Source organism: Mesoplodon mirus (assembly GCF_964341445.2).
Source record: "Mesoplodon mirus genome assembly, chromosome: 3".
In the NCBI taxonomy this organism is placed as follows: Eukaryota; Metazoa; Chordata; class Mammalia; order Artiodactyla; family Ziphiidae; genus Mesoplodon; species Mesoplodon mirus.
The window spans coordinates 178,041,683-178,066,516 of NC_138978.1; the positions used below are offsets into that span (position 1 = coordinate 178,041,683).

General features: G+C 46.5%; 1 protein-coding gene across 3 annotated transcripts in view; it reads right to left on the reverse strand.

Annotated features, from left to right (window-relative positions):
* The window catches only part of CNIH3 (cornichon family AMPA receptor auxiliary protein 3), a 117,402-nt gene that overhangs the window by 41,815 nt on the left and 50,753 nt on the right, over window positions 1–24,834 (reverse strand). For 2 of the 3 annotated variants that reach the window (XM_082615479.1, XM_082615477.1), the window contains exon 3: window positions 20,991–21,038. The exons of the other annotated variant lie outside the window; for it this stretch is intronic. In XM_082615479.1, the coding sequence (XP_082471605.1) occupies window positions 20,991–21,038 (48 nt within the window). The remainder of the gene's footprint in view (window positions 1–20,990; window positions 21,039–24,834) is intronic. 3 annotated transcript variants of the gene reach the window in all.

The following is a 24,834-nucleotide window of genomic DNA, read 5'->3' on the forward strand; positions in this document are numbered from 1 at the left end:
AAAGCCTACGCATCCCAGCTGCTCAAAGGCTTTTTCAACAGTTGGGGGTGCCAGGAGATTTGGGGGGAGCTAATGACCAGGTGTTTGTGCCCGGCCCTGACTAGGGAGGGGAGGGGCAGGGCCAAGGTGGGATTCAGTCCCCCTCCCCGCTGACCTCAGCAGTCAGGCCACACAGGGAACTTAACATGCAGTAATGAACCTGAATGCTGAACCCTGCTTGGCTAAGGGTCTCAAACTTGGCTGCGTATTACAATCACCCAGTGGAAGTTTTAAAAATCCTGACGCCCAGGCTTTATTCCAAACGAATTAAGTCAGAATCTCTGGAGATGGGACTCAGGCATCAAAATTTCTTAAAATTTCCCAAGTGATTCCAATGTGCAGCCAAGTTTGAAAAACAGTGCCTTAAAGAGCGTTTTACAAATGGTAGATACTGTGGTTAATAATTATGTGGGCCTGACAACGGTGATGGCCAGCTACAGATTTTCCATTATCACAGGTGTCTTCACCTGCCTGCTTGCCTCTTTCAAGTATCCTAACCAGTTCTGGAGCTAAGAATAGAGTTTCTGAAGGAATTTGTTTCCTGAAAGAAGCTTGTCCTCTTTTTTTTTTATAAAGATATCTCACTTTTTTAACTTTTATTTTATTTTTTAAATTTATTTTTGGCTGCGTTGGGTCTTCATCGCTGCGTGCAGGCTTTCTCTAGTTGCAGCGAGCAGGGGCTACCCTTCACTGCGGTGCGCGAGCTTCTCATTGCAGTGGCTTCTCTTCTTACGGAGCACGGGCTCTAGGCGCGCGGGTTTCAGTAGCTGCAGCACGTGGGATCAGTAGTTATGGCTCGTGGGCTCTAGAGCACAGGCTCAGTAGTTGTGGTGCGTGGGCTTAGTTGCTCCACGGCATGTGGGATCTTCCCAGACCAGGGATGGAACCCCTGTCCCCTGCATTGGCAGGCCGATTCTTAACCACTGCGCCACCAGGGAAGTCCAGAAGCTCATCCTCTTTCATGAAGCAAAACTGTTCCTAGTACTTTCATACATGTGACCTATCTCCCAGCTCTGCAGGACTCTGCCGGTCCCATCCAGCCATGGGCTGGGTCAACACCCAGCGGGCATTTAGGCAGAACAAGGTAAGCACCGGCACAGACACACCCCCGCCACCAAACAAACACACACATGCCCTGTGTATAAAACACCTGGGTCGCTGCTGGTCTGCAGGCTCCCCACAGCAGCCCGTGGGGCACTCTAAATGTTCTCTCTCAGGATAAGCATTGGATGGCAGTGAAGAGCTGTGCACCAATCAGGCCATGAAAGAGGCTGACGTTCGGTGCGTTAGACTTTGCAGGGGGTCTGTATACCTACAGTAGAGTGAGGGCTTTGGGGCTGCTATTCTGGAGGCAGTTGTGTGGGTCACACCAGTGCACACACCGCAGGGGACCAGGGTGGGGTGCCAGGTGGAAGAACAGAAGGTCTGTAGACCGTGGGATGAAAATGATGTCACCAACGCAGCAGGAGGGGAGCACTTCCATGCTTCTCTGGTCCTGAGAGAGGAGTGATGCACAGCCCCTTCTCTCCCAGAGACAGTGCTCCAAACCGGCATGAGCCAGAAGGCGCTCACAAGAGCATCAGCCGTAAAAGGTCCCGAAGGCCCTCCAGCAGGGCTCATGCTGCAAGGGCTACAGTCAGCCCTTCCAACCCGTGTGCTTCTGTGGGACCAGGACAGTGAGTGAGAGGCTGCTGGCGAAGGATAGTACCTGCAGCTTCCAGTAAAAACTACACTGACCTGTGAAGAGAGGGCCCCGAGGAGGGAGGAAGGGATGAGGGGAAGAGAAAGGGCAATGAGGGGGTTAGGGCTAGGGTTAGGGTGAGTGGTGAGAGAGTGAGGGAAAGAGAAAGGGAAGTGAGGAAGGACCCTGGTGTCTGCAGGATCGCTCTCAAAAGCCCTCCACCCTGGTGGACCATTAGAATCCCCTGGGCAGCTTTGGCAAACACCGCTGCCTGTGCCCCCTTGACCAATTAAGAGAGGCTCTCTGTGGATGGGGCCCCTGCACCGAGATTTAAAAATCTCCCCAGGAGATTCAAGTGTGCTTCCAAGACAGAGAAACTCGGGTCTAGGAGAACAACTCCCCGACCGCTGAGCTCTGCATTTTTTCCGGGGCTGTACCTGCAGACAGCGACGGGGGGAGGGATCCCCAATAACGCCCCACCATGGTGACGACGATGTCAGAAACAGACACCCTCTTACACCACCAGGGGGAACACAAATTGCTGCAACCTTTTTGGGAAAGTAATCCGGCAAATTTTTAAGAAGTACAAATTTCATATACTGTTTAACCCGATGACCCCACTCCTAGGATATAAACACACAAAGGTGTTTATTGCAGGGTTACCGATAGGGGCCAAATAAAACTGAAGACAGACAGAATGTCCATAAATATGGACATGACTGACTCAATTGTGTGTACTATGGAATCTTATGAGAGTTTGTGTGGTTATTTTTAAAAGAGTTAGATCAGTACTATGTTGATCTAGAGGGGTGTCCATAACGAAATGGTATGTGGTGGGAAAAGTTATAGGAAAATTTTTTTCAATTATTGGGAAAAAACCAAAAGGCCAACTCTGAGTGTATGTACATACACACGTGTGTGTACATTTGTCTGTGTTTGTGCATGGAGATAGGAGCAGGGCAGAGACCCAGGCTTTTAACATGAGTTATGTCAGAGAGTCAGGAATAGAGAGGGGTTGGGAGCTTATTAGTATTTTCTTCATATTAACTGAGCATCACTTTCTAGTTAAAATAAGGATATCCTACTTCTACAATTAAAATAATTAATGAAGAAAACCAAAAGAGCAAGCTCTAGGGTAAGACAACCTAGATTCAAATCCTGGCTTTGCATGTACTAGCCTCAGTTCCTTAACCCCTCTGCCCTCAGCATGCTCATCAGTGAAAGGGGACCACAGTAATGCCCACATCCTAATGGCATCCACGTCAGAGATGAGCATTAAGTGAGATGACCCATTCAAGCTCTTGGCACAACATCTGGCATATTCTAGGTCACATGCAGTAACTTAATAAACATTGTTGTCGTAGAAAAAACTTTTCCTAGGCCACTAAGGACCAACCTTCCACGTCTAGGTAAGCTCACCTCTCCCAGCAAAGAAAAAGAACCCAAGCCCCCTTGTCACTGTCTGCATTGCACAAGGAGCCTCGTGTCAACCTTCCCTGGAGCCATGCATACAATGACTTTTTGTGCAGCCTGCATGGCCCTATGGGTGGGCGGTGTTCTTTATTATTACTTCCTCCAGCCCCAGAATGGGTCATGCTGTCCTGCTATGAAGTGACAACTTCTGGGCAGGGAAGTGCCTGGGAAGGGTAGTGCTTCTCTCCTGGGAAAGGATGTCCTATAAACAAAAATAGTCACAATAATTATATAACTTCAGTCCACCTTAGCAATTGGCCCTTCTGCACAAGCTCACAACACATTCCTTGATTTGGTCCTGACCCTGGGCCTGCTGGGGAGAGAGGAGCCAGAGCTAATTAGAATGATGAATGACCCAGGCTTGTCCCACGTGCGTTGGGTCAACTGTCTACGCTTGGGTGACTGGCTTCACACGCTGCTCCCTGCAAGGGGTGTGACAGCATGAAGAGGCCAGGCTCTGTCCCTTTTGTTCAGACCATCTCTCCTGGAGAATGATGGGAGCAAGTCTTCACAGGCTTTGCTCAGCATATGTTCGCTCTTTATTCTGATAAACATGCAATAAAATCCAACAGAAGGAATCAGAGTCTTGCCTTCCCTTTCACCAGATTCCACCTGTGGGTGATAAGAAAATGTTCCTGAAATCTAAACCCAGGGGCTCACTTTTCACTCTTGTTTGCTATTTGCCAAGGAGCAGAATCCAAGGTAAGGCCAATCCCTGCTCCTAACCAAGGGGATGTCATTTCCATAAAAACTCTTCCCTGGTGCGTGGATCCTGTGATGGGTTGAATTGTGTCCCCCCTGCCCCTGCCTTCCAAAATTCATATGTTGAAGCCCTAACCCCCAGTAAATCAGAATGTGACTGTATTTGGAGAGGGGGTCTTTAAAACAGTAATTAAGGTTAAATCAGGTCATTAGGGGCTTCCCTGGTGGCGCAGTGGTTGAGAGTCCGCCTGCCGATGCAGAGGACACGGGTTCGTGCCCCGGTCTGGGAGGATCCCACATGCTGCAGAGCAGCTGGGCCCGTGAGCCATGGCCGCTGGGCCTGCGCGTCTGGAGCCTGTGCTCCTCAACGGGAGAGGCTGCAACAGTGAGAGGCCCGTGTACAGCAAAATATATATATATATTATATATATTATATATATATATATATAATATATATATATATATATATATATAATATATATATATATATCAGGTCATTAGAATGGGCCCTGATCCAATATGACTGGTGTCCTTATAAGAGGAGGACATTATGGCACAGATATACAGAGGGAAGACCATGGGAGGACACAAAAAGAAGGTGGCCATCTGCCAGCCAAGGAGAGAGGCCTCAGAAGAAGCCCACCCTCCTGACACCTTAATCTTGGACTTCCAGCCTCCAGACTGTGGGGAAATAAATTTCTGTTGTCTAAACCGCCCAACTCGTGGTTACTATGTTACAGCAGCCCTAGCGGACTAACACAGATCCCAAGGGCACCAGCACTAGAGGGTACAGTGTCTTCTGTAGGTTCTTTCTCCCAAGTCTCCGTTTCCCAACAGTCTCTTAAAATTGAGAAGAGGCCTTTAGTCAAAACCTCTTCACCCCCTTCTGATAGTCAGACTGGAGAAGGGCAAGGCACACACATGCACGTGGCTGACAGTGGATCGTCTGACGCCCGTGTGTCAGAGGGCTGTGTCCAAGCGTGCTCTGCAAAACTCAGAGTATGGAACTGTCCTGGGAAATGCAAAGAAACGTGCTTTTAAACCCTAGTGCCTGGAGACATAAGGACTGCTAGAAAGGGCAGGAGTTTGGGAGTCAGAGTGATTTGAATGCAGACCCAGCACTCACTACCTGAGTGACCTGGGCAAGTGATGCAAGCCCTCGGGTCTCAGTTCCCCATCTTCACCTCACAGAGTTGGTGTAGGAATAAATCAAAGGCTGTGGGTAAAGTGCAGAGCACATTCAGCCACTCTGCCAGCAAAGAGTTACTGAATAGGTGCCATTTTCTAGGTAAAATGATAAGCGGTGAACAAGATACCCAGACCCTGCCCCCACCGACTTTATAGTCGACTAAGGAAAACAAACATTTTACAAAGAATCATACCTCTGACTTTCCCCTCCCACACCTCCTTCCTTTTAAAGTCCAGCATATTTGGGCTTGAAGCACTTTATCAATAACTCGAATAACACAAATGTCAAGTGTCTGAAAACAATCCAACGTCCATCGCTTTTGGTCTCTATTAACAGCTGGCATCACTGCTATCAGAAAGCATTTGAAGTACCACAGTCGTGTGTGTACTAAAGTCTAGTTTATACAAAGAGGATCACACAGACCCTCGCAGAAAGTGCACTGTCGGTCGTTTTATCAGTCCGTCCTGCTGACGTCATCTGAACAGCGTACACACTCCTGAAGGCAGGAACCTTGCCTAAGTGGCTCCCTTCTTTAGTTTCTACCGGGACACCAGTGGCACTGGCGTCACTTTATGCTGATGCACTGAGCGGTGACAGCAGTGATATCACCAGTAAAAAGGCCACAGTAGCAGAGAGCTGCTCTTGCTATGTGTTGCCCGCCCACCTCCCTGTACTATAATCGGTGATCATTGTCTTCCAGAATTTCATCACTGCTTTGACCATTTAGCAGACGCAGAAAGGGAACAGTATGGCTTTTTCTGTCCCTTTATAATAATGGCATTTTGCATTTGTATAGCACATTTAAAGTATTCAGTGCATTTTCTTGTCTATGGCCGGGTTTTATCCTAATGAAACAAAACCCCATGTGTTTCGTAATTGTCTGTGCCATAGAGACAGCTTAGGAATCAGAGCCAGTGAAACTCTGTGCTGGAGGAGGCCCGACGCCCCAAACTGCTTCAAGAATAACAAACCCCATACAAGTTGCGAATGGAACCAGCATGGTAATGCAGCAATACAGCTATGCCATGGGGAGAAGATATATCTGGGGCATCGGAATCAATTCAGCGCAAGCCGGGAGCCCACAGGAGTTCTCATCTGAGCTGCAGGGCTCTCCTGTTGGCCCTGCCTGGGTAGAGGCTGGTACCCGGTTCCAATTGTAGGGAGAGACAGAGACTGGCCAGTGCTACAGGGAATAAGAGGCCATCAGGATTTGGTAATACTGGCACATTTTGTGGCCTAGAAACGTGACCCAGAAATGTTTCTTGCTTTTTCAGCAATTTAGAAAGGGCAAGAATGAGTATCTGAAAGGGTGAGCATTTGGGGGGGTCGAAAAACAGAATTTTTACTTCTCATCACATTTTGGAAAAGGGAGCATCTAGAAGCAAACCTCCCACCGAGAAAACAAGTTGTCTGCCGATTACTTGCAATGAGTCACCTGCTGGGTTGACCATCTCCTGGGAAGCAGGAAGTCAGGCGTTCAATCCTTCAGTTCACCTGGGCACCCGTTGGTAAATTATTGCTTTTATTCTGGTACCATTTAGAAAATTACGGCTCTCTAAATCATACTCTGGGGGACTGAGAAAAGAAAAATGCCTCCCCACCTGCACTGCCGAAGCCTGCCCTACCCTCCAACTCAGTGATTTGCAGCCTCGCTACACATTAGAATCACCTAGGGAGTTTTTCAAACCTCCCCTCCACCCTCACCAATGCCCAGGCTGCATTCCAGACAAACAAAACAGAAACTGTGGGGGTGGGATCCAGGAACAGCTCTTTTTAAGCTCCCCCGGTGATTCCAAGGTGCAGCCAAGCTTGAGGACCAGTCCTCTAACTACATCCATTCCCATGCTCACCCTCTGGGCAGTGAAGGTGCTCTGATAAGACAAAGCACATCACACCTGCCACGGCTCTTTCTTTGGTTTCCTTCACTTACCTTAATCCCATGCTCAGCAGTGATAATTCTGCCACACACATTATGAAACTAATAATCCAAGCCACTGTGTGGTTGCCGGGCTCATGTTCACCAATACATTTAGCTAATTAACATGAATCAGATACCACGTTAGGCAACGCAGCAGATACAAAAATTAGGAGGACATGATCCCCACCTTCAAGAATACAGCTGTGGAAGATAATGTGTACAAGTGACTGTAATACAAGATATTGTGTGATCAGAGCTTTGAAATTCTCGGGAAGGAAATCAGAGAGGAAAAATGAGACCCCTTTTAGCTGAATGGAGGTCTTCACAACTGACACATCACTCACACACACACACACACACACACACACACCCATCAGCACATAATACAGGACTACGTACATAGCAGGTCTAAAGGAACTCCAGTTGAATGAATGAAGAAATTCAGATTGGCTCCCATAGGAAGCCAAGACCACCACCCAGGACTCCCCAGCTCCTTTCTCCACCCTCGACCGTGCCCAGGCTCCTCCAGATACCATCAGACGTCACCTCAACCCCTAGCGCCTAGTCTCTCTGCCCGCCATCCCCACTGGCCACCTCACACTGCCCTTGGAGTTCTGGGGTGCACGTCGGTGGCTGGGTGACCTGCCCTGGCCACTCTGCTGACTGAATTCCTCCCTGAGACCAAGGCCTGCAGCTGTCATCCAGCATCCACCCCGCTTTCTCTATGGAATAAAATCCTCAATTTGGAGCTGAGCATAGAGACCCCCCCAAAAGACCAGATGTGGCCATTTGCCTACGATCTGGCTGATGAGTTAAGCGGAAGTGATGTGTGCAGCTTCTGGGTCACATCCTTCACGGAAGCGGCCCTTTTCCTCTTCCCTCTCCATCCTGCTGCTTGAAAGGACATCATGGTGTGATGCCCTCATGGACCACATGGACAAGAAAATGCCCTAACGATGGCAGAGCTCTCAGGGCAGGAGGAGCCTGGGTCCCCAGACAACCCTGGCAGGCAGGGTCCCCCTCCCATCCCATCCTCAGCCTGGACGGGCTCCCCCCGCAGACAGAGCAGCCTCCCTTGTACCTTTTACTCACAGTGGAACCCACAACCCAATACGCTTTCCTGCCTCCATCACATCCTACAATACCTGGAGTTCCTTTGTATATTAAGGAGAGGAAAAAGGTGTGACAGAAAAGCAAACGATTTCTGTCAGAACGGTCAATGACTTGGTGACTTCTCATAGCAAAACTACTGAGCGTCCATAAATCTGCTCAGGTCCCGCTGTGAGAATCTGCTTTGCCGATGAATGCGGTTAAGTTAACCAGCCTCCTTCTTCTGGCCCACACAGTGTGTGAAGACTACAGGGGAAACTGAGTATCGTCACTCTCTTGGTTAAGGGCCTGTAGAGACTGACCGCTAGGGTCAACAGAAGCTCTACAAAAGGTGTGCAAAGTTACCAGCTCCTATGGACGGAAGCAGCAAGAGAGAAGGGGAGTAAGCATGGGCTCTGGAACCAGACCCAGGAGCTGAGGGACCTGGAGCAAATATTTACCATTTGGTGACGGCAGATCATTTTATCCAACTCACAGGAGATTCAGTTACACGGCAGGCCCAGGGCCCCTCCACAGACCTACTGAACCTGAACTTCCCAGGATGGATGGGGATATGTTAGGATTCTCTAGAGAAACAGAACGAACAGGATGCATGTGTGTGTGTGTTTATAGATACAGAGAGATATAGACATATATATATAGAGAGAGAGAGAGAAAGAGATTTTAGGAATCAGCTCAGGCAATTGTAGTGGTTTGGAAGGCCACATTTTGCAGGGGGGCTAACAGTCTGGAGATCCAGGAAGAGCCAACCTTGCAGTTGAAGTCTGAAGGCCATTTCCTGCAGAATTCCCTCTTATTTGGGGAGGCCAGTCTTTGTTCCATCGAGGCCTTCAACTGATTGGATGAGGCCCACCCACCTTATGGAGGGTAATCTGCCTTATTCAAAGTCCACCAATTTAAACATTAATCGCATCCAAAAAATACCCTCAAAGAAACATCTAGAATAATGTCCAACCACATACTTGGGCACTGTGGCCCAGCCAATTTGACATATAAAATTAAGCATCACAGAGGATGGGCATTCATGAATCTGTATTTTTTTTTTAAGTTGGTTTTTTTATTTGTTTGTTTTTTAACTAATTTATTTATTTATTTATTTTTGTCTGCATTGGGTCTTCATTGCTGCACGTGGGCTTTCTCTAGTTGCAGCGAGCAGGGGCTACTCTTCGTTGTGGTGTGTGGGCTTCTCATTGTGGTGGCTTCTCTTCTTGCAGAGCTCAGGCTCTAGGCACACGGGCTTCAGTAGTTGTGGCCAGTGGGCTCAGTAGTTGTGGTTCACGGGCTCTAGAGCACAGGCTCAGCAGTTGTGGCGCATGGTCTTAGTTGCTCCGTGGCATGTGGGATCTTCCCGGACCAGGGCTCAAACCCATGTCCCCTGCATTGGCAGGCAGATTCTTAACCCTGCGGCACCAGGGAAGCCCCATGAATCTGTATTTTTAATAACCTGTCCAGATGTGACGTGAGGTAGGGTCAAATTTGGGGACCACTCTCCATGATGCACCCTAAGGTCAATCATGGTTTCAGGATTTCTTCTTCCACCGCTACAAGGGCCTCTGGACTTCCTTTGTGAAGCTGACCGGCACAAGCTTCCATCATGCCATGAGTCAGGAAGATGCTCCCTCCACACACAGCCAGGACGGAGCAGGCTGGGGAGATGTTCCTCAAGCCCAGGGCTCAGCACTCCTGGGCAATCCACAAAGGAGTTGGCAGCTGGCCCTATCTGCCTGCCCACGGCCAGCCTCTATGGGTTGCAGCTCTTCTCCCTTTCCCCTCTCCCTCAGCAGACTCAATTCTCCAGATCCTGGGGAGTCTTTTGGGGAGCTGCTTATGAATCACCAGCACATTCACCAACCACCCAGCTCACCACATATTTCCCACAGTGTTCCCCCACCTTGGCCACCCATGAGACGCACATACGGGCATTGTCTAAATACAGATGACTGGACCCTCCCTACGAGGGCAGAATTTCTGGAAGTGGCTCTGAAGCAGATGTATGCTGGGATATCTCCATAGGGGATTTTGAGATGCATAACGATTAGCAACCACCAGTACCACTAATGACAAACACGACAGAACAGTGAGCTCTACCATTCGCCACTTCCTGACGCTATCCTAGCACATGATTTCTCACAATAAAGGCAGCAAGTTTCACAGTAAATTCTAAGTGCTCTCTCTGAGCTACTGATGAGAATTCCTGGGTGTACAATGATGAGTGGAGAACAACGAAGCACGTTAAGATGAGGGTGCTAGGCAGCTGACTAGGCGCGTTCATGCCACTAGCCTCAAAACATGCAGGGTTCAAATTCATGATGCCGATTTATTGCAGATTACTACATGTGGCTGACCTTCAGAGTTGCTCACAGATAGTCAGAATTATGAAAGTAAAGCCCTGAATACTTACAGTACTAATGAGACCACCTCTTATGATGGGAAGGAACTAAGATTTCTGTATAGTTGTCATGACAGGAGGATATGTAGAGTAGTCACTGGAGGAATGTTTATGAAACTCTCCTCACACTTGGAATTCTGCTGCAGATGATAATATTGCCCAAGCAGGGCCTGCCCCCCATGAATCCACCTAAAAGAGACCACTCTGCACTAGAGAACTGCTTATTCTGTTTCTTTTTTAATTTTTATTTTATATTGGAGTAGTTATGTAACAATGTTGTGTTAGTTTCAGGTGTACAGCAAAGTGATTCAGTGATACATCTACATGTATCCTTTTTCAAATGCTTTTCCCATTTAGATTATTACAGAATATTGAGCAGAGTTCCCTGTGCTATACAGTTGGTCCTTGTTTGTTATCTATTTTATTTTTTTTTTTAGTTATTTTTTAAAGCACCTTTTAAAACATTATTTATATATTTATTTACTTTTGGCTGTGTTGGGTTTTTGTTGCTGCACATGGGCTTTCTCTAGTTGCGGTGAGCAGGGGCTTCTCTTCGTTGCAGTGTGCGGGCTTCTCATTGCAGTGGCTTCTCTTGTTGCGGAACATGGGCTCTAGGCGCACAGGCTTCAGTAGTTGGGGCATGCGGGCTCAGTAGTTGTGGCTCGTGGCTCAGTAGTTGTGGCACACGGGCTTAGTTGCCTTCCTGGTCTGGGAAGATGTGGGATCTTCCCGGACCAGGGATCGAACCTGTGTCCCCTGCACTGGCAGGTGGATTCTTAATCACTGTGCCACCAGGGAAGTCCTGGTTAACTATTTTAAATATAGCAGTGTGTACATGTCAATTCCAAACTCCCAATCTATTCCCCACTTCCCCCCTGGTAACCATAATTTTACTGTATACGTCTTTGAGTCTGTTTCTGTTTTATAAATAAGTTCATTTGTATCATTTTTTAAAGATTCTCTATGAAAGGGATATCATATAATGCTTGGTCTTTCTCTGTTGATCTTTTCCAGAATTTTTGCCTGGAACTCCACAATAGAAAGATGTGCAGCCTTATTCCCAGGCCTATCAGATGCCAACTTGGTGTGGGATTGTACTGAGGTAGCAGATAGATGGACCCCTGGGCTGGACTGCTGGTGTTTGTTAAGCAGAGTAAAATTGGAGCTTTATTTTCCCCAGACACTCCAAAGACAAAGCTGGTGGCAGAAGCTGAGCTCTGCTGGAGTAAAGAGGTAAGATGACCACTCCTGAGGTCAAGGAAAACTTCCCTGTCTGCACATGCGCAGGAAGGTTCCTTGGGGAAGGGAAAAAGGGAAGAGGCACCACCCCATAATAAGTGTGGACATATCCCTACAGGCCTCTGCGGTGGAATCCACCTTAGCAAAAACTTGCGCGCGCATGTTGGGGAGGGTCTTAGAACAGGTCAGATGTGGGAAAAGAAATGAGATAATTGGCCAAAGGTAAACAAAGACCCGGAAGGACTGTCCTACGTGTGATTTACATCACCTCTTTACAGTGCTCCTCCTCGTTAGAGAGAACGCCCAAAGTCCTTCTCTCCAGGTGTGTATTTCTGCCTTGCTTCTGTATTAAATAAACAAACCTTCTCTGTGTGCTCTCCCACTTATTGTGCTGTGTCTCTAATAATAAATTTTGCAGTTTTTGCCTCCTTGAAACATTTTTGCTTTCAAACGGGGCAAGAGGGCTTCCCTGGTGGCGCAGTGGTTGAGAGTCCGCCTGCCGATACAGGGGACACGGGTTCGTGCCCCGGTCCGGGAAGATCCCACATGCCGCGGAGCTGCTGGGCCCGTGAGCCATGGCTGCTGAGCCTGCGCGTCCGGAGCCTGTGCTCCGCAACGGGAGGGGCCACAACAGTGAGGGGCCCGCGTACCGGAAAAAAAACAAAAAACAAAAAAAAACGGGGCAAAAGCCAGGGAACTTTGCTTCTAGCCTCTAGCCCCTGGTGGGCTAGCAGCTAGGATTCCTGGTTTTCACCCAGGCTACCCAGGTTCAATTCCTGGGCAGGAAACTAAGATGTCCCTTCAAGACCGCTTACTGCTGTTCCTCTGAGATCAGTACCCAGGGAGGAAAGACAAAATTCATGCATAGTAAATGCTACTCACAGTGAAATGGCCACTGATAGGGGGTAGGGATGGGGGAAATGTTACTCACTGAAAGACACCGCGCTTGGTCCTATAGACACACTAGTGAGCAAGGAAGGGATGGTCCCTGCCTCCAGAGAGCTTGCTGTTGAGTCGAGCTCTGTTCAGCTTCAGTGACCCCAGTCTCTGAGAAGGGCACTGTGGCCGAGCTGGACAAGCAGCCCAGGACACACTGGTTCTGGTGTCACCTCACCATTAGCCCTCTGGTCTCAATTTCCCCTCTGAAAAGGAGGGATCTGTCTAGATGATCTCCAAGGTCTGTTCCAGTTCTAGCGTTTCATCTCCTAATCATAGAGTGAACATCAACCTTATGTCCCACTATGTGCTGGGAATTCAAAGATGAGTAAGACATCGGGTTCCTCCTTCGTGGAACTCACAAACTAATGGGAGAGGCAGGCATCCAAAGAGGCAAGGTTGCAGTGTTTCAAGTACCACCACAGAGGTGTAGACCCACACATCCAAGAGTCTATGTCACCATCCTAGAGAAAATCTGCAAAATTTCCAACCTCTAAGCCTTTTCCCCCCAGTTTCATTGAGATATAATTGACATACAGCACTGTGTAAGTTTAAGGCATATAGCATAATGATTTGACTTACATATACTGTGAAGTGATTACCACAATAAGTTTAGTTAACATCCATCATTTCATATAGATACAAAGAAGAAGAAAAATGTTTTTTCCCTTGTGATGAGAACTCTTAGGATTTACTTCCCTAACTTTCAAATACAGCATATACCAGTTAACTGCAGTCATCATGCTGTACATTACATCCCTAGCGCTCAATTATCTTATAAACTGGAAGCTTGTACCTTTTGATCACCTCCTTCAAATTCCCTCTCCCCCTCTGATAACCAAAAATCTGATCTATTTTTTATGAGTTTGTTTTTTTATTCTTATTATTTTATTTTTAGATTCTACCCATAAGTGAGATCATACAGTATTCGTCTTTGTCTGACTTATTTCACTTAGCACAATGCCATGTTGTCACAAATGGCAGGATTTCCTTCTTTACTATGTCTGAAATATATATATCACAAGTGCTTTAGCCATGCATCTGTCAGTGGACACTTAGGTTGTTTCCATGTCTTTGTTATTGTAAAAAAACATGCTGCTATGAACATGGGGGTGCAGGTATCGCTTCAACATAGTGTTTTTATTTCCTTTGGATATATACCCAGAAGTGGAATTTCTGAATCACATGGAAGTTCTATTTTTAACTTTTTGAAGAACCTCCATACTGTTTTTCACAGTGGGCTGCACCAATTTACAATCCCACCAACAGTTCACAAGGAATCCCTTTTCTCCACATCCTCACCAGCATCTGCTATCTCATCCCCATTCTAACAGGAGTAAGGTGATAACTCATCCCTTTCCTACAAATATATGGTAGACTGATGGCATTCATGGTACCAATTAAGGTCTCCCTGTATCCACACCCTTTGCCCTGTAACTCTGTAGTCCCTCCTACTGTGACCCTGGGCTTGGCCATGTGACTCACTTCGGCCAATAATAGGACACAAATAGATCTGATGCAAACCAAAGCTTGAAAAAGTGCTCGTGTATTTCCACTTCTTCTCTTGCTTCTCTATGACACCATGAGAACAAGTCTAGATTAGTCTTTGGAGAATGAGATGGCCCATCCCAGCTGAGGCCATCCTAGATTAGCTTACGGTCTGCTGCCTGCCAGACACATGAATGAGCCCCAGCCAAGACCAGAAGAACACCCCCTTCTCCCTATAAGCCCAGCCAAGATCAGTGGAACCACCGGATGACCCATGGACTCATAAGAAATAGAAATCGTAGTTGTCCTGAGTTGCTCATATCATGGCAATGGAGAACTAATAAGGATAGGGCCAACCAGCTCCCCAGGTGTGAGTGAGAAGCCAGAGCCCATATGTAAGGCAGCTGTTGTGAAGTCCTCAGCTTCTCCTGCTGCAGCCTTGGGAGTGGAGGACAGGGCTCCTCCTCCGGCTTCTGGTTCAGCAACCCCATGACAGCATCCCTATTTACACAGCGAGTAAAATGTCCCATCTTTCCCTCTGATGAACAAGGAGTTTGCCACAGAAAGCATCTGTAAATACATTATACGTGAGACATGGTTTCTGAACTATGCAAGTTTTATTCCAGGATTTTTTTTTTTTTTTTTTTTTTTTTTTTTTTTTGCGGTACGCGGGCCCCTCACTGTTGTGGCCTCTCCCGTTGCGGAGCACAGGCTCCGGACGCGCAGGCTCAGTGGCCATGGCTCACGGGCCCAGCAGCTCCACGGCATGTGGGATCCTCCCAGACCGGGACACGAACCCGTGTGCCCTGCATCGGCAGGCGGACTCTCAACCACTGCGCCACCAGGGAAGCCCTCCAGGATATTTTTACTTTTCTTCAAACATTCCCTCTAGGGGTGAACGATCCCACCAAGAAATTAAATAGAATTAGAAAAGAGCCTTAAAGGAATCCACTTGGCCCCATGATGGTGAGCCAAGAATATTATAGGGTCCCTGAAGCCCTCTGTAGCTTTGGTATTTGTATCTTCCCTCTAAAATAGCTGAGCAATATTGCTGTAGTAGTGGTCCTTAAGGAGCACGTTTCAAAGCGAACCAACAATTTCCCCTTTAATGTGGTGATTGAAAATGTGGACTCTGTTCAAACAGACTTGCCTTCAAATCCCAGCTCTACCAGCTTATGAAATATGACACTCCGGGATATATACTTAACCTCTCTAAACCTTGATTCCCTCATCTTTTAAGTGGCGCTATTAATCATGACTACTTCATAGAAATGTTGTGAAGATTAAAAGAGTTAATCCTTTCAAAGGCATACAGTAGTCACTCAGGAAAAGTAAGCAGCATTGTCACGCCTTAGAAATTCCCCAAGCCACAGAGAATTCTGATCTGGAAAACTTCTGAGTCTAGGGTGGCCTCTCAAAGGCATTCCACACAAATGCCTCTGAGTTTTTGTGTCCCTTTTCCCTGTATTATGTCTCTCCATGAAAACAGACCATTCCCTCCAGAGCCCTGCAGGAAGAACTGCGTTAACGGCTAAAAAGACCAGAAATCAAGACAATCCTTTGTGGCAGGGAGTGCCAGTAATTAGAGAAAAGGCACCGTCGTCACCATTCTCCCAAGCAGTTAATGCATGACAAACTGTGTGCTCCAAAGTGACATGAGTCTTTCTCTAGGTTCTGGTACATAAATGTATTTAGTAGCTTCCTCTTAGGTCAAAGAAATTGGAACAGACTTTGAAACTGTCTACTTTATAAATTTGTAGAGTCAGCAAATGGCTGATCTGTGGCACAGAATAAAATCTCTTTAAAAAAAAAAAGATTTCCCCCTTATAAAAGTGGCAGATGCTTATAGTATCAGTTAGCTATTGCCATAATAATGCTGCATAACAAATCACTCCAAAATTCAGTGCCCTAAAACAATAATCATTTATACTTGCTCATGCATCTAGAGGTTGACAGGGGGTCACCTGATCTAGTGCACTTGGCTCTGAGCTACAGGTGGGCTCAGGTCTGTATCCCCTGCCTCTCATGCTCCTTGCACCAGAGGGCTGGCCTTGGTGATGTCAGAAGTGCAAGAAAAGGAGCAGAAACACCCAGTAACTCTTAAGGCCTCAGTACACACAAGCCCAGCCACAATCCAGTGGACACATCCCGTCACATGGCAGAGCCCTCCATCAGCAGGGAGGGGAAATGTACTCTGCTTCTCTCAGGAGGAACTGCAAAATCATATGCAAAGGTCATGGATACAGGCAGGGCCGGCTTCAGGGACATGTCACCTGTGCAGATGCACCTGGGTCCCACGCTCAGAAGGGTCCCACCTTTGGCTGAATCCTCTGCTGTCAGCTTCATAAGATTCCTAATAACTTTTTGTCATGGAGCCCCACACTTTCAGTTTTTACTGGGCCCTGCAAATTACATAGCCAGTCCTGGATACGGGGGAGGGTGAAGAATTGGGAACAATAATGCAATCTTCCTACTTAACAAACTGACTTTACACTATAGAAGTGTCATATCCATTCCCCAGCTCCCCCAGCCCCTGCTTTCAGAAGCACATCACGGAATTTCTGCACTGGAACCAGGTTCACACCATTCAGCTTCACTTCACACTGCGATGCCTCCCCTAAGACAGACGTGTGGTTCTAATAAGCGTGAAACGGGGAGGGGCATTGGTGGCCATCAGTGATCACACTCGTGGCCTTACCACTGCCTTGTTCTCTCCAAAATTAAACTTGGAGCACCTGCCCACCCCCCGTCACCAAACTGGTTATACCTCCCCAAGGGACTCAACACGTCACCCTCACCCTCACCCCCAACCCACTCATCGTCCTCTTTCTTGTCCCACTGCAACTGCTCAATGAAGAGAGTGAAAATTATCCACACACTAGAGCTTTTTACATCCACCACTGTCAGAAAACCTGCAGTGAGACTGGACACACTCTCGGGGAAATCAGGGGGTGAAATGGAGAATCACAGATTTCTCAAACCAAAGGGACATCCCAAACTATGCAACTAAGTCGCCCCTCTCAGGCGGGCTCCGTCTAACTCAAAACCATCGCAGACATCAGGATGTCCAACTCCGCCTAAGGGAGGTGAACATTTCTTAGCCCCCAGGACGACCAACCTCAAGGTTAGAGGACAGCTGCTTATGAAGAAAGTTTCTCTTTATTCTCATGCCAATCTGTGGCTCGCACTTAAGCTCACTTCCTCTCACCATTGCCTGAACTTGGAGATGCAACAGGAAGCCCCTAGTCAGTGTCCTCCCCACAAGGACCTTTCCGTGCCCGAGAGCAGCCATCTAACCAACGTCTGCTCCCCACGCTCCCAAACCCGCACTTGACAGCGACCCTCCGAGCGACAGCATGCCCGGTGGGGAGCACAGCGCAAGAGGTAAGTGGCTCTCGCCATGAGAAAAATGAATCATAAGCACACATCGACACAAGCATCCTGCAGTTCAGACAATCACCCAAAGAACACATTTTCTGATAATTATAGAGCTAAAAATGGATCCACTTTGAAAATCCCTTCCTTTCTCCCCAGAAAGCTGAGGAGGTGGTTTAACAACAATCAGCTGCTGAGATGCATCACATTCTGGGGTGTTTAGGAGATGAGTTCCAAGAAATTTCTTGGAAGGTACAGTTCCCAGAAGGTGGTGATGCTAAGGAAGTCCATCAACCCTCGCCACCACCCCCAGCGCGTGCTCACAGCTTGGGAATCTGAACTCAGAAGCCCATTTAAAATGAGACCGGAGAGAGGAGGCCCAGGCCTTCCTGCCCTGTGACTCTGCTCAAGCGTCAAATGACAGTTACCCAAGAAAATGGGAGGAGGTGCTAAGGGGGCTGCCGCCAGCCAAGGATTACCTCAGCTTCCTTCAGCACCACGGGTGTGCTCGGGGATGTTACAGGAAGTTTTAGGTATCAGCTAAGGGTCATACAATAATAACGATAACATTTAGTACGTGCCAAGCATTGATGAGCTAGATGCACATGTATTATCTCATTTAATTCTCACAGCTCCATGAGGAGGGTGCTGTACTTATCACCCCCATTTCAGAGTCACACTGAGGGTTACACAGATAATCAGGGCACAGGCAGGAAGCAGCAGAAGCCTGTATGCGTCACCACCACCCTCCACCACTTTTCCAGTGCGAGGAACCAGAACTGGCTTGAGAACTTATTTGTAAGGTTAAAATACAGACTACAAAGAGGGGAGAGGGCATAAACACAGAGGAAAGGAATGGGATGGAAACTGTAGGCTAGAGACCTTCTGTGTCATAATGAATACAATAAAGAGTTAAATTTGATTTAAAAATACAAATATGATGTAAGGAGTACATGTGGTAAAATATAAGTTTTGTGCTATGTCGTGGACACTGTTGAAATGAAGAAGTGAAAAGACTATTATGGGACCTAGTCAAACTTAAAAGCTTTTGCACAGCAAAGGAAACCATCAACAAAACAAAAAGACAACCTATGGAATGCGAGGAAATATGTGCAAATGATGCAACTAACAGGGAGTTAATCTCCAAAATATACAAACAGTTCATACAACTCAATATCAAAAAAAAAAACCCAATCAAAAAATGGGCAGAAGACCTAAATAGACATTTCTCCAAAGAAGACATACAGATGGCCAATAGGCACATGAAAAGATGCTCAACATCACTGGAGAAATGCAAATCAAAACTACAACGAGGTATTACCTCACACCTGTCAGAATGGCCATCATCAAAAAATCTACAAAAAAATAAATGCTGGAGAGGGTGTAGAGAAAAGGGAACCCTCTTGCACTATTGGTGGGAATGTAAATTGATACAGCCACTATGGAGAACAGTATGGAGGTTCCTTAAAACACTAAAAATAGAACTACCATATGATCCAGCAATCCCAGTCCTGGGCATATACCCGGACAAAACTATAATTCCACAAGATACATGCACCCCAATGTTCGTTGCAGCACTATTTACAATAGCCAAGACACGAAAGCAACCTAAATGTCCATCAACAGATGAATGGATAAAGAAGATGTGGTATGTATATACACAATGGAATATGACTCAGCCATAAAAAGAGGAATGAAATATTGCCATTTGCAGCAACATGGATGGACCTAGAGAATATTATGCTTAGTTGAGTAAGTCAGACAGAGAAAGACATACTAAATGAAATCACTTCTATGTGGAATCTAAAAAATAAGACAAATGAATCTATATACAAAACAGAAGAAACAGACTCACAGACATAGAAAACAGATGTATGGTTTCCAGAGGGGAGAGGGAGGACGGGAAGGACAAATGAGCAGCATGGGATTAGCAGATACAAACTCCTTTACACAAAAGAGGTTAAGTAACAGGATTTACCGTGTAGCACAGGACTGTAAGGTAGGACCTCGGCAGAGGCAGCCACAGGCCATTGCCTGCTGTCTGGCTAGAGTCAGTGGTCAAGCAACACAGAAAAATGAGCAAGGCTCAAATGTGATGGGTGCAGGTTATTGCTCTGCCAGAGAATTCAGGATGGCACATTCAAAATGGGGAAGAAAGGGCAATTTGCACTGTGAAAGACACTTGGGTGTCAGTCTTAAAGAACAAACTAGAGTCTATGGAAGTGACAGCTGGAGCAGGTTATTGGTGTCCGAGACATTATCTGGGAAAATAACTTACAAATTCATGAAGTACCCTGAATACCAAATGTCATATGCTATTTTCTTAATCATTTTTTATTTCTCGGATCACTGGTACTTTCATTATCTGAGCTTACTTCCCCACTGTGACACAGATGTGGAACTATGACATACTGAGTCTCTTGGAAAACATTAAAGGACAAGTAATTAGCTAGAAAAGTAATTGACTTCTTGATTAAGCTCTCTCTCCCATGGAAAGGTATCATTAATTGAAATATAGAAAAGATTTCAAAAGCTTGCAAAATTGTTTCCCTTCCATCAATTTTTGGCATGGCGTTTGGTTTCTCTCCTATTCACATAAGGCTCAAAAACTTCTTTTGGGTTGCCAGGTGGCTTTCCTATGGCCTGTCGCGCATCTGCTCTGAACAGAGATCGGGGATGTCCTTTGGCTCAAGACAATGGACACTGTTAGTTTCACAAGCAAGTTGCTCTTCTCCATACTTTGCTGCAAAAAAGTACGCGCTTTCCTTACTGGAGAGTGGCAGACTGGTCTCTCTGCCACAGGGGTACCCCAGCTACATCACAGAGTCCTGCTAAATACTAAACTTGAGCTGCACAGGCCCACGTGAATATGCGTGCACACGTGTGCTTCCTGAATGCACTGAGGGCAGCTGGGACCTACTGCCCATCCATTCAGAGCAGCTCTCTGAATGCTTGGCTCCCCGTTTAATAACGTCTCCCTTCCCACCCCTCCGACACTCCTGATGATGCTGTCAATCAAACTGCAAAGCTGAGTGGCAGGTTGAAACCTCAAAGGAAACCCAACAACCAGTTAAAAACTTGGCTGAGACAAGGTGGGAGCGTTTCTGAGCCCCGCATCAGACAGGAACAAAGCCTGTGAGGCAACATCAGCTGTAAATACCATCCATCATCACGCAAAGATAAAGAACCTCTAAATCCAACCAGGGGGCACTTGCAAATATCCAGTGCTGTCCTTACACTGATTGATGGCCATCCCTTTTAATTAGCTCCTCCTGTCTCTGGAGGTTTCCAAAGAAGTGATCACGTGCTCCCACCTCCTCCTCCCCCGCCACCCTTTGCCTTTGTGGGGAGGCAGGACTGAAGAGGCACTGAGCCTCACCAGCCCCTCTCACTGTAGGACCACCGTGACCACGTGACCATCCAAATTCCGTCACCGGGTGCTTGCACTGACCTTTCGTAGAAGGAAGCAGATGCGCTCGATGTTCCTCAGCCGTTCCCTCTATCAGGATGCATGAGAAGGAAAAGAGAGGGGAGGTTAGATTTTCTGCTGAAAGAACATGAGAAGCCCCACATTCAGCCCCTAGTAGAGGAGGCAGAACCCACCACAGATCCCTTCCCAGTCATGGCCTTCATGCTCCCACTCAAGTGGCTTTCCCTAACAAGAGTTTCTGCTCATACAACTCAACAGCAAAAAACCAAATGATCCAATTAAAAATGGGCAGAGGAAAATAGACATTCTTCCAAAGAAGACGTACAGATGGCCCCCAGGTACATGAAAAGGTGCTCAGTATCACTAATCACCAGGGAAATGCAAATTAAAACCACAATGAGATATCACCTCACACCTGTTAGAATGACTAGTCAAAAAGAAAAGAGGTAACAAGGGCTGATAAGACTGTGGGAAAAAAGGGAACCCTGGTGCACTGTTGGTGGGAATGTGAATTGATACAGCCACTGTGGAAAACAGTATGGAGGTTCCTCAAAAAGTTAAAAATAGAAGTACCACATGATCCATCACGCCACTTCCGGTTATATCCAAAGGAAACAAAATCACTATGTTGAAGAGATATCTACACCCCCATGTGCATAACAACAGTTTTTACGACAGCCAAGGCATGGAAACAACCTAAGTGTCCATTGACAAATGAATGGATAAAGCAGTCGTGGTATACACATATATAATGGAATATTATTCAGCCATAAGAAAGAAGTAAATCTTGCCTTTTGCAACAACATGGATGGACCTCAAGGGCACTGTGTTGAGTGAAATAAGTCAGAGAAAGACAAATACTGTATGATCTCACTTACATGTGGAATCTAAAAACAAAACAAAACAAGAACAACAAAACCAACTCATATTTGTGGTTCTCAGAGCTGGAGAGGGAATTGGATAAAGGCAATCAAAAGGTACAGTCTTCCAGGCATAAGATGTAATTCCTGGGGATGTAATGTACAACATGATGACTATAGCTAACACTGCTGTGTGGCATATTTGAAAGCTGCTAAGTGAATAAATCCCAAAATTTTCATCACTTTTTTTCTTTTTTCTTTTGTATCTGTATGAAATGATGGATGTTAACCAATTAAGCAATTAAGCAATATATGTAAGTCAAGTCATTATGCTATACACCTTGAACTAAATACACTGCTGTATGTCAGTTATATTTCAATAAAATTGAAAGAAAAAAAGAGCTTTGAGCTTTTCTCCATCTACCTTGTCATAGTTATTTGCTCTTAACTGAACTTTCTCAGCAAACAGCATGGGCTCAGCTTCCCTCTCAGCCCAGCTCAGGTTTCTGTACTTTTTCCTGAAGCCTCTGTGTCCCTATAAGACAGTCAAACTGCAGAACGGGCACCACATGCTCATGAATCCAAAGCCTGCGGTCGGGTCCCCGGGAGGGCTTCCCATTCAAGCCATGAAGAGCATGTGTGCCTGATTAGTGTGTGAGGTCGGGAAGTTCTCTGCCCATTGGTTTTATTTTTCTAAAGTGGCTGTATTTAGAGGAAGCAACCTTCCCACTCAATTAGACACCAGCAGTGTCCCCGGGCTAAGACTTTTCAAGATGCCCAAGTCTATCTCCAGAGTCTGGCTCGCCGCCAAAGGAAGATGCTCCGGGGCTGGACGGGTGATGATGCTCGCCTAACACACTAAGTGCTGCCTCCCCTTTCCCGCAGTGACTTCTGCGATTTCTGAAGCCACTCTGAACACAGCTGTGGCATCTCCCAGTGCTTCATTACTGAGGCAATTTGGTTGTGGTGGATGTGACGATAATGAGATTCCTCGTGGATCAGGAGAAGACAGGTGGCTGGGATACTTCAATTTCCCTAATTAAATCATAAATATAGTGACTCCTGTGCACCCTTTAAGCCCAGAGGAAAGAGCCCACATCAGGACAAATTAGCATCCACATGGCTAGGAAGACAGACCACATCCTCCTCAACACATGTGTGTGTGCATGCGTGCACACACAAGCACAAACACAGCTGGGCATTGAGGCTGCCTAAATGGAGAATAGTGGGAAAAGGTGTGAGATAACAGGCACGTAAGAGGGAGGTTCAGGACACAAGCTAGCGCCTTCCCCAGCAAGTCAGATCCTCTAAAGGACATTTCTCATTACTTTACAGTGATATTAAATGTCCAGCTGACAAAAGGAAGGGGAAAGGGTTAACATGAGAAACTAGGAGTAAAAACAAACATTCCTCCTCTTCCTACCACATGGAAGAGGGGTCCACCCAGAGGGTCCAATAATATTTGGAGCTTAAATCCAAAGAACCAGTGGGCCTCATGCACATTCATTTAGAAATGCATCACACCAATCAGCAATTGTTTGTAACGCAAGTCCATCCAGGGCTGGAGTTACCAAGCAGTGAAGCAGCTTTGTCAAGCCACCTGAGCCTGAGATGCGGCTTCAGAGGATCTACAGGGGCCCAAAGAGCTTAAAGATGAGTTAAATGAGGCTTTCAAAGCGTTTAAGATCCTGCCAGGGAGTAACATCATAAAAACTGGGGGAAATGTGTCTAATACACTTCCATTTAGGGTTTTTATGGATTTTTTTTTTTAAATCTCAGACAAGAGTCCTTTACTTAAGGGGCTTGAGTCTATCCATGAGATGTCTGGCCCAGACTCCTTAATTAATTCATTAACTAATTAAAAGTGTGGCTTTATTTTTTTTATTTTTATTGGAGTATAGTTGATTTACAAAGTTGTGTTAGTTTCGGGTGTACAGTAAAGTGAATCAGTTATACATATACAGATATCCACTCTTTGTAAGATTCTTTTCCCATACAGGCCATTACAGAGTACTGAGTAGAGTTCCCTATGCTATACAGTAGGTCCTTATTAGTTAGCTATTTTATATGTGGTGATGTGTATATGCCAATCCCAATCTCCCAATTCATCCCCCACTTTCCCCTGGTAACCATAAGTCTGTTTCCTTCATCTGTGAAGAAGTGTGGCTTTAATAACAGGAATAAAGAGTTGGGATCCAGCTTCTCTGCTATGCAACCTCACCCTTCAGTCATTCATTCTTTCATCAACAAATAGTTATTTGAGCGCCTACTGTGTGCAGTTTCTGTCCTTGCACTGACCTTGCACAGAAGCTCCCAGTGGGACACACACTGGTCCTAATTTTCTTTGTTCTGCCTGAACTAAGGACCCTGCCAAGGTGAGATGGAAACGGGCTCCACAAACCTGTCTCATGGTTTTGCCAACCTCCTGCACCCCAGTGTTGAATTCGCATGATGGAATTGAGGGGCAGGGCACTATTTCTTCACTAGTATTTACCCTGAGATCACACAAGAAACTCTGGGTGTTCTAAGTGAGCCGCTTTCTAATTTGAGCCCAAGCCACCGGGAGGAAGGAAAGCAGGCTCTTGACTCCCTGGCATTCCAAACAGAAGCACCCACTTGGACTAGGGCAGCTCTGTGCACCTGGTCGATGTTGACGAGCCAAGTGTGTGATGCTGGGGCCAAACACAAAAGCATCCACAAAGAAAGGAGACCCAAGGTGCAATGCCTTCAGACCTGCAGGAGCCGAGTTATCACTGGTGGTGGTGAGGCTGGCAGCTGGAAACAAAATGGATTTTAATAATGACAAGTTTCATACGATAGAGTAAGTTTTCAGGTGGATCTTAGGGATTCTTCCAACTTGTCACAAAATTCCGCTTCACACGGTTGACTTGGAAAGGGTTAGGCTCTCTTTCAAAGAATCAAAGAATTTGATGCCAAAGGGATTATAAAATCAGGCTCTTAAAGGCACAATGTAGAGTAGGTGGTAAGAACACAGGTAGACTTGG